The 10,366-nt window shown below is 50.8% G+C and overlaps 1 protein-coding gene across 1 annotated transcript in view; it reads right to left on the bottom strand.

Moving 5' to 3' along the window:
- PAPSS2 (3'-phosphoadenosine 5'-phosphosulfate synthase 2) overlaps positions 1 to 9,785 on the bottom strand; it is a gene marked incomplete at its 5' end in the record, with an annotated part of 12,048 nt that extends 2,263 nt beyond the window's left edge. The window contains 10 exons of the mRNA XM_009877757.1: positions 277 to 545; positions 1,292 to 1,427; positions 2,414 to 2,619; positions 3,995 to 4,027; positions 5,575 to 5,674; positions 5,829 to 5,942; positions 6,064 to 6,182; positions 6,446 to 6,584; positions 7,315 to 7,550; positions 9,680 to 9,785. Of these exons, the coding sequence (XP_009876059.1) occupies positions 277 to 545; positions 1,292 to 1,427; positions 2,414 to 2,619; positions 3,995 to 4,027; positions 5,575 to 5,674; positions 5,829 to 5,942; positions 6,064 to 6,182; positions 6,446 to 6,584; positions 7,315 to 7,550; positions 9,680 to 9,785 (1,458 nt within the window). The remainder of the gene's footprint in view (positions 1 to 276; positions 546 to 1,291; positions 1,428 to 2,413; positions 2,620 to 3,994; positions 4,028 to 5,574; positions 5,675 to 5,828; positions 5,943 to 6,063; positions 6,183 to 6,445; positions 6,585 to 7,314; positions 7,551 to 9,679) is intronic.
- Between the last annotated feature and the right edge of the window lie 581 nt (positions 9,786 to 10,366).

Genomic DNA, 10,366 nt, shown 5'->3' with positions numbered 1-10,366 from the left:
CAGGAGAGGTGGAGCCTGGCCATCAGGAAAAACTTTTCCCCAGCAAGAGCCTCAGCCACTGGCACAGGCTGCCCAGGGAGGGGGTGCAGTCCCCATCCCTGCGGGTGTTTAAAGGCCGTTGAGATGTGGTGCTGGGGGAGATGGTTTAGGGGTGAGCTTGGTCGAGCAGGGTTAGTGGTTGGACTCGATGATCCCAACCTGAATGATTCTATGATTCCCCATGGCCTTCTGGAGCTGCACATCCCTAGGCTTCATGCCTTTTTGTTGTGACTTTACCTCTGTGGGGCCGGCGTAGAGCATGGGAGAGGGGAAGATGGCCACAATGGTGGCCTTGGGGTCCAGGACTTGCTCCTCCAGCACGGCTGTGTGCTGCTTCATCCGCCACTCCAGTGGGACGTCGTCATCTTTGGTCCACCCTCCCAGAGGGTGCAGGAGAAGCACGGGGTTTTTGTAACCCCTCTCCAAAAGCTGGCGCCGCGTGTCCTGCATGAGCAGGGCGTGCCCGTTGTGGACGGGGTTACGCAGCTGAAATGCAAAGACAGCATCTAAAAGGGAAAGATTCAGAGGGTCACAGGCTTGCGTTGACCATCAGACCCCGTGGCTTCACTTACAAGCTAATGCACTTTGACATAGTCATAAGATATGTGGGTCTTACGACGTGTGTCCTATCTTTGCACGAACGAGGCCTTAAAGATCTTAGACAACACACCATTGCTCTGCCAAGCTTGTTACCATTGCACATCCCTCCTTCGGGGCCAATTTCAGTCCTGTCAGCTCTCCTACAAGATTTTTACACATCACTGGACACCTCCACCAAGTTGATTGACTTCTTCAGTGACCTGCCACCACTCTAAGCTCAAGGGCACCTTCATGAAGGCCAACGCTCTCTCCCCAGGGCAAGGCACATGAACTGTTCCCTGTGTGTGAACGTCAAGAATGCCAGAGCAGGGCTTTAAATGCAGGGGCTGCGGAAAGAGAGGCTCTGACCTGCCAGGGAGGAGAGGAGCAGGATGCTCCACACTTCCCCATCACATGCTGGGAGAGGCCCACTGAGGACACAGCCCATCACGAGCGCCACCCTTACCCAAGGAGACGACACGCCACTTTTTGTGCTGTGCCCTGCGCCCCTCTTACGGCTCCCCCCACCCAATCAGGCCCATCTTGGGAACATATAGAACCACTCTGGCAACTGCTGTGAGCTTGAGAGGAAGTCATCGCAGACCACACCAACCTCTGGGTGCCAGGTAGGGCAAGAACATCTGTGTCAGTGGTGCTAACCCAAGGCACTCACCAGCGTTCATTTCCCTGAATTTCTGCTTGAGAGCGAGGGGTGTCAGGCGGTACTGGTCCAGCCCGTCGTTCCACTTGATCCTCTCCAGCACAAGAAGGTCTCCACCAACCAGCCAGTCTCCACTCTCCATGACCATCTGCGAATTACAGGTACATACACTACAGAGGGGACAGCAAAATACCTCCTTTCCCTTTCCTTTTCCCAGTCTCCTTTGAACAGTGTCAGGCTTGACTCTGCCCACGGGGCAACGCTCCCTTCTCATTCAGCCCACTGCAGGTGGAAAACGTTCTTATAGTGACCACGTGAGTTTAACATCATGAGCAGCACAACCCCGAGAAGTGAGACATCAGCCACCGTGCCCAGCTGGATGCTGGACTCCTCTCTGACAGCTGGGAGTCTACAGGTTACAGCACAAGACCTTCCTCCACTCCACTCTTTGCTTTTTTCTCCTGAGAATAAGCCTGCTGTAAGGTTGCAAGTGGTGCTGAATAACTGCAAGAGGTATTTTAAGGTAGGGGAACAGAATTAGCACAGCTTTAGCCTTTTGAAGCAGACAGCTCAAGTCACTTGGGGTAACCTGGAGCTCTCTCTTTCTAAGGGATGTTCTTTGTGAGGCCAAAGAGTAAGGAGGAAGAGATAAGCTGTAAAAATATATCACCCTTGTTGGCTACCTGTGCGAAACAGCCCAACTGGGGAGGAAAACGTAGCTGAAAGGAGCCTGAGTCAGAGATCTGCGGCATTAGCATTTGGCAGCGCTACTGAGACCATCACAGCCCAAGCACAGGAAAACTTTGGGGCTTAAGTTGGTGGTCGTGCTACAAACGTTCAGATGTAGGCACACCAGCGAAGATCGGTGAACGAAAGGAGCAGCTCCTCAGCAGCGTGCTCATTCTCCCTGCCACCTGCTGCTTGTTATCTGACACTCCTGGTGAGCAGCAAGCACAAGCTGAAAAGCTCAGCCCTACCCGCTTGGGACGCGATGGTTCCTGGTGAGGAGCTGGGCTTGGGGAACAGCTGGGACACCCACAGCCCTCAAAACCTTGGAAAGGTTCGGTTCTCCAGCCCCCACCTCTACTTCCTACCCAGGCCAGGCTTCCCAGAGCAGCGAGGGGACAAACCTACTTTGACGTGCGGGTGCTTGGCGCAGGTGGTGCCCCAGACGCGGGCGCAGCGCTCCTCCTTCCTGTGCTCAAAGTACTCGGGCCTCTTCAGGATGGCCACCCTCCGCCCCGCGTAGCTGAGCGCCAGCGCCTCGCTGCCCTCCAGCCGCTCCTTGTCCTCCGTGGAGACGGGCAGCACGATGGGGATGCTCAGGTTGACAACGCCCTCTGGCAAGAGAAGGGGAGGATTTTAATGTCATCCCGCCTCAGGCACCGGGCTTGGGCATCAAGTAAGCAGAGGTGTTCAGAGGAACACGTTTTTCCCTTCGGAGAGCCAGTTTTCCAGGACTAGCACAGGGATTCACCAGCAGCCACGCAAATTTATTCACCACCCCGTTTTTTTTCCCACACCGCTAATAAATAGCAATATTGGTGGAATATGGAAGCTCCTTGCCTTTGGGCCACAGATGTCCCAAAGGCCCCGAAGCATTTCATTACTTTCTGCACTCTCTATCTCCACAGAAGGACTGGTTCTTCTCCAGTTAGCTTGCTGGAAAGCCTCTTTGAAAAATTGAAATGTACCCAGACAACGCAACCCCGGATATAACCTCTACCTCCTCCACCAGGAGAACAACCTTGATTTTACCATGGCTCCAGCCTGGTGTTCCCCAGGCCAGCTCCCTCCCTGCACACCTCCTGAACCGCCTCTTCTAACAGGGAAAACAGCACCAGGCTTTGCTTTGTTTCTTTGTTTCTCCACACTCCTCCTCTGTATGTCGGCAGAATCCATTTTTAATCTATTTTCTGCGTGTATACAGCAAATCTACACTTGCATGTCTAGTCCATGAAAACCTCAAAGCCATGTTGTTTTCACCCCCACTCCCCCAATTTCCCAGTCCTCCGTTAAGGTCACCCCACTTCTCCTGGGATATCCTGGTATTAACATAGAAGAATCGGTCTCTCCCGTGGGTTTCCACTCACAAACAAACCACGGATTCAATTTGTTCTGATCTGACTGAAATAATTCTGGACCCCGGAGAGTCTTAATTTGAGGATTTTGAGTACGATGCAGATTTTCTTAAAGGTCTCTTATAATGTTTCCATTTGCTTTTGATTTATGGCGAGGTATCATTCGTCAGACAGCAATTTTCAAGCACCTTCATGAATAATCCTAACTAGAGTCACACTGAATCCAGTCGATATCAACTTCCTACATTTAAATAATCAGTGATCAGGTGGGAAAGTCAGCATGGAAAAATCTGATTTATGAAACCAAGAAATGATGCTGAAGCTGAGGATCATTATGCTCCAGTTCCAAAGACGCAGAGTTCAAAAAAATTTAAAAAAAATTTTAAAAAAATCACTTCATTGAAGGTAATTACAAAAATTATGTGACTGGGATTTCTGTGAAGACCGGTTGCTAGGATATGGGGTGTGTCATGGCTCTTTGTAATTGGCTGAATCATAAACAGATCAGGGTTGTGTCTAGTCTTAATTATTATTATTATTTTTTGGGGGGGTAAATCTCAAAAAATTATAGTCAAAAAAAGAAAATCTACATTGAAGTGATTTCCATACAACCTAAGAACAGTGATATACATACCAGCTACAGAGCGATTCCTTCCTGGGAGAACACAAACACAATTAAGACAATTAACACTCACGGGCACCAGTTACAGCAGCTATTTCAAGAACCAAAGCCACGCGTTTAACCTTCGGCAAGTGCCCCCTGACCGCGGCACGGCTCCAGCCCCTCCAGTGCTCGCCCATCAGGCACATACATGACACGTACGTCCTTGCCTTCCTTCCCGGTGGCCATCACGCCCCGACGCAAAGCACCTCACCCACCCAACTGCTGGCAGAGTCGAGGTTGGATTTACTGCTCGAAGTCCGAGCGAGAGGAGCACCCGCTTGCACAAGCCCAGCAGGCACAGCTGGAGCTGCTGGAAACATCACCCACACCTCTGGGCCAGCGACCAGCCTCAAACCTCTCTTGAGAACGCTGCCCCCCAGCCTGGGCACCAGGAGGTGGAAACCCTGCACCGTGGCCTGAAGCTCATCCAAGCAAAGCAGGGAAGTTCTCCTTCCTGCGGAACGAAATTCTCCTCCCTCCGTGGGCCCAACCACGCCGATGTGAAGTTTGGAGACCTCATGGAGAGCAGGTACACCGGGGGCTGATGATGATGCCCTCAATGACAAAGACGTTGCTCTAGAGAGTTCTTCCCCTGCAAAAAACTGGCATCCTGGGCTCCGTCCCTATAGAGCTCTACAAACCCTGACCGCATGGGCGCCGACAGGCTGGGGCACGCAAAAAACAGATGCTCTCCGGGACGAGCCTCTGGTTCAAAGTGTGGAGCTCCGGAGCAACGTGGCTGTTACAGGGGGCCTCTGCAATCTCCTCAGGCAGCTCGAAGAGCAACGACGGGGGTCTGATAACAAGGACCTGTGCTTCTGAACACTGTTTGCACAGCAGGCGGGAGGTGAAAAGCTATGAGGTGTCCGAAGTCCCCACGCAGACACTCCGCCAGTCCAAAGCAAGCAGTCTCGAGCTTTGCGCCTGCTGCTCAAAGCCTAATCACAGCAGCAAGTCACTGTCCCTGCTCTAGAAGGAAGGCAAAGCTCAAAGGGACTTGCTCACCAGGATCTCAAATCGCTGAGGCCAGAGATCGCTACCAGCTCTACGAAACCCAAAGCGAGCACCCTGCGTGTGTGTGAAGTCACAGCGACAGCCCCTGCTGCTGAGCAACAAGGCAGAAATATCTACCGCGCTGGTCTCAGCCGCAGACAAAAGGCTCTGCCTTTTCCAGGGATGAACCACCTCAAAATGAACACATACATCTGATTTATTTCAAATTCTGGTATGGGATAAGCAGGGAAACGGGGGAAAAAAGCAAGATCAGGCTCTTCTCCAGTCTCCAAGGAAGAGTTGCCTTCTCCCCCCACCTCAAACTCAACCTGGCAGCCTCTCCGCTTACTTGGCTTCAGGTTTGCTTCTTTATTTACCCTGCAATAACCCTGCATGAAAACAGTTACATAAGGTCTCCCGAAACGTTTGACCTGCGCCACACGAGAAGCCAAAAGCTGTGAGCCGGGGCCGCAGCCGCAGCACCCTGGACTTTGATCACCTTTTGTACCCTTCAGCGTGCTTCAGAGCACGACGAAGCGCGGGGATTCGTATTTTTTTTCCAAAATGGATCACTTGCAAGTACTCCGCCTCGCGCATGAAGCCGGTCAGCGGCGTGGCCCAGCCTTCGCTCAGCACCTGCACCCACTGCAGATCCAGCTGCAAAACAAACCCAAACGGCACGGCCGTCACCAGGGCACGCTCACAAAAGGACACGGCCGTCAGAGGAACGCAGGCCCCTCTAGCAACGTTCCCGTCAAAGCTTTTCCGCTTCGAACAGCTAAACAACGACAGCGTCCCTGCGTGACGGTACCTTAGTGATCTCTAATGATGGCAGCGCCTCTGCTTCAGCTCGGACACTGCTGAGTTTATTTTCGGGTACAAACAGCTCGAGCACATCCTTAACTGAGCCATGGGGCACGATGTTCTGAAAGAGAGACACAGACAGCGATCGTAAGTAACGCGCTGGCTTTTAAGCGCATGCCAAAAAGCCCGTATCCGAAGCAGGTTTACAAGGTGCTGGAGGCGGTGGCATAAAAATGACCTACTTGTGTTTGGAGGAGCTCCACAACCTGCTGAATACATTCAGACACCGAAGCAACGTTCGTTTTCAACACTAGTTCAGGAGATTCAGGCTTCTCATACTCTGAGTCAATCCCCGTGAATCCTATGGACAATTAGACCCAAACTAAATTTACTTAATGGCATACTCGGTGCCCTAAAGCCAACAAAGCTGTGCGACCAAGCAGCGAGCGTTCAGCCGCACCGCGTGCTGCAACTGACACTCGTGGCAGCAAAATTAGGGAAATGGGATACTCTTGTGCACTACACAGAGCCTTGAGTAACCCCCCACTACGCGCAGAGCTGTAACGCCGAGCTATCTAGCGCTTTGGAAAGCGAAACGGAAAATAACAGCTTGCTCTTCCATACCTTTGATCTCCCCAGCTCTTGCCTTTTTGTACAGGCCCTTCACATCTCTGCTTTCACAAATATTTAGCGGAGCATCTACAAAGATTTCAAAGAAAGGAAGTCCAGCTGCCTCATGAATTTTCCTTGCATTTTGACGGTCCTGTGAGAAGAAAGACAGGAAAATCACACATGTCTGACTTGCAGCAATTGCATTCCTACTTCATGGAATGTGACACAAGTAAATTAACCTCTGATACAGATTTATTAAATTTACACTAATTCTAAAAAGAGCTTTTCATCTCAGTTTCCCCTCTTTCTTTAAAGATGCTTTAAAAAAATAAATTTGAAAACCTAAGAGTTTGATCTGTTTTCAGATCAAACGACCCAAAACATCAAGAAGATCCCTTCGTTGAGCAGGACAGCAGAACTTTAGAATGTGAATAATTATCTGCCCCGTGTCAAAAAGAAGCACTGCTTGCACTGACTTCATAACAGCAGCTACTTGGTACTGTCAGGAGGCACAGAAACACAATGAGTACTTCTTCAGAGCAGAGAGAGCGCTATGTGAGGGAGTTGTTTCTATGCCTCTTTTCTGCCTCCTAACGAGTTCATCATAGGAGCCTCTGTAAGGAGATTTTAAACTTCTCTTCGCTTTTAATCACCTTGCCATATCGAATATATTCTAAGAGGTAAAATCAAACTGCCCTCCAGGAATTCATAGTGCCTGTGTGTTTCTCTCTATCGGCGGTATTTTACAAAAGAATAGAGAAGTTAAAAGGAGCGTAGAACGGCACATATAGGAAGGCTTCTACGTAAATCTCTCTTCCCTAAGAACAATCATGAGATCACGGCTGCCCCGAAAGAGGCGGAACACGACACAGCGAGCTTACCTTTGTGAAAGGGGAAATGAAACTAGTGATGCAGACGAGCCCAGCGTCAGCGAACAGCCTGGCCACCTCTGCGATGCGGCGGATGTTCTCCTCGCGGTCCCCAGCCGAGAAGCCCAGGTTTTTATTCAAGCCGTGCCGAACGTTATCACCATCCAGAGAATAGCAAGGGATGCCGTGAGAGACCAGGTACTCTTCTAGAGCAAAGCCAATGGTTGTCTTGCCAGCTCCAGAAAGGCCTGTTGGAGACAGAAAAGTGAGGTTCAGGTTTGAGGTCAAAAGAGGGAAAGCGACAGTGCAACACAATCGTTCCTGGCACCCTGGCAACGAAACTCTTTCTGTCTGAAGTTGTTTTGAGGAAGGAATGAGGTAGGGAAGCTGGGTTCATCTTTTCAGCACATGGTTACCACCACAGAGCCCTGGCCAACCCCTCTCTTGCTGAAGCAGTGGCATTAACGCTGGGAGAAAACATCTGGAGGGGTGTGTTGCAGAAGTACTTCTTGCTGGGCCATGATGGGACAAAGAGACACGTAAGCAGGGGAAGCTTGAAAGGATGCTGTTGCCTGCAAGTCCTCAGCATCTCCCTCTTCGTGTTTCCCTGGTGAACAGCCATCTGCTCTCTCAGACCGAACCCAAGGAGAGGTTCTTGCTGCAGCTGAGGGGTGGGACAGGCTCCAGCAGCAGCAATCGCCTCTCCGCACCCACGGACACCTCCTCCTGCAGGAGCAGCACCCACGGATCCATGCGAGCAGGAGCGGGATGGCTGTGTAGACAAGCAGTGCATTTTCAGCTGCCCGTGTCTCCTGGAGTTGTCACCCCGAAAGACAACAAGCCAAAACAAGGTGGCTGCTTCCCATCCCAGCTCCATCCATCTGCACAAAAAGCACGTGCTACCGGCTGTGTGAGAGAGTGGCAAGTGTGCCTGGAACACCAAACTCCTCCTCTCCCTTGGGCGGGGATCCATGTGTCCAAAAGTCACTGAGGCGGAAGAGGACCTTGATTTAGGAGAGAGAACACCTCCAAACACCACACCTGTATCGGGAAACGCGGAGCCTTGGGCAATCTCCTATGGCGGCAGCATCATCTGCTCGCCTGTTTTTAAATCCTGTGCGTAACACCTAGGACTGACCGCTTGTGGAGATAAAAGCCTGCGCGAGGTGGGCTTTGGGTCTGATGCAGAACAGAGAGGAAAACCTGGCTGGGCAGGGATGAACCCTGCTGGCTGTGCCTTCCCTTTCCGCAGCACAACAGACTAACCGATAGCTCTCCCGAGCTGGCATCCAAATGCCCTTCTATTTAACCCTTATAGGCCACGCGAAGAAGTGTCCTGCCACATAGCGTCTTTACATTACACTGAGAGAAAGTCAGGAGGCCACTGTGTGTTTCAAAGAATAATCATCAGCCAGAGAAGCTCAAACGTTTCAGACGTAAGATTTTTGAAGGAAATTGCCCTGGATAGGTTTTTTGGCTTCAGAAATTACATTAAAGCAGATTAGGTATTAGCCTGGCCTTCTTTTCAAAGGGAAACTGAACTAAACAGAAATGTGTTTTAATCCAGTGTCTAGCACATAGACTGATATGAAAGCAAATCAGAATAGCTTTACAAATTTTTCCAAGTATGTCTTTCAACATCTTCTGGCAATCAAAGAAATTACCAATATTTAACAAGCAAAGAAACAAGTCGACAAGCGTAAAAGAGCTATGCAAATATTAGCAGAGCAAAATAAATGCAATTGTTATTTCTAGCAGCACCTAATCCCCAAACAATGAGTTTATCTCTCAAAGCAGGAGAGAAGGGCAACACCCTGGAAGCTGTACGGAATGAGAAATAACCTAAGAAACCTGCAATGGCTGTGCAGGGAATTGCCTCCAGGGCAACTCGCTGTCTGGGAGTATTTGCTCTCCAGACAAGACGAGCGCCTTGTTGCACTGCTCACGACACCATTTTAAACACAGTAAACTCAGGGATGTCCCAATAAACTCCTCACTGACCGAGAATGAAAATATCCGTGTGCTGTTCGGGACAACCCTCGGCACGTTTCACTGCCATGGACTGGCTGGATTCGAGCCAAGACTTCCTGAGCTACGCACTTGGGAAAAACAAGTGCGACCCTTAGGGCTTCGGATGTGTTCAAAGGACTCTGATAACAGCTGTGGATTTCATAAAACATGAGTTACGGGGCAGCAGCTGCCAGGGAGAATATCTTGCTGTGCCAGCACCACGTGTCAGCGTTTCCCACACGGAGCTGTTCTGCAATTCTCAGCTCACGAGGCATTTGGCATCCTGAATCCCAACCTCTGAGCCATCCCAGGGTACGCGAGCGGGTTTCGCATGTGAAATCACACTTTCATGCCCAGGAGAAAATACCTGTTAGCCAAACCGTGCAGCCTCGAAATCCACCCCTGGTGCCGACGACTTGTCCCCTCTTACTCCTGCTGACATGATGGGCTTGGTAAACCACATTCGTTGATCCCTGATTAAAACAAAGCAAAACAAAGAACACTTTTGTTACCGCGTTGCTCTCTGTACAAGACAAAATCTCATCCGGGCCTAGTGTTAAGGGAGAGAAATCTTGTTGAAAACCCGCGTGAGCCACTTGCAGTGAATTTCAACAATTTATCATAGAATCACAGAATGGTTTGGGTTGCAAGGGACCTCAAAGATGATCCAGTTCCAACCCCCCTGCCATGGCAGGGACATCTCCCACTAGATCAGGCTGCTCAAGGCTCCATTGAACCTGGCCCTGAACATTTCCAGGGATGGAGCATCCACAACCTCTCTGGGCAACCTGTGCCAGTGCCTCCCTCAGGGTGAAGAACTTCTTCGTTACGTCTAGTCTAAACCCACACTCTACCAGCTTCCACCTGTTACCCCTCAGCCTGATCCTACAGGTCCTTGTCAAAAGTCCCTCCCCAGCCTTCTTGTAGCCCCTTCAGGCACTGTCAGCTCGCTAGAAGGTCTCTCCGGAGCCTTCTCTTCCCCAGGCTGGACAAGCCCAACTCTCTCAGGCTGTCCTCGTAGGAGAGGTGCTCCAGCCCTCTGACCATCTTGGCT

The sequence above is a fragment of the Apaloderma vittatum genome, unplaced genomic scaffold (genome assembly GCF_000703405.1).
Source record: "Apaloderma vittatum isolate BGI_N311 unplaced genomic scaffold, ASM70340v1 scaffold23931, whole genome shotgun sequence".
In the NCBI taxonomy this organism is placed as follows: domain Eukaryota; kingdom Metazoa; phylum Chordata; class Aves; order Trogoniformes; family Trogonidae; genus Apaloderma; species Apaloderma vittatum.
The sequence above is the reverse complement of the archived record's forward strand: the minus strand, read 5'-3'. Positions and strand labels throughout refer to the sequence as shown.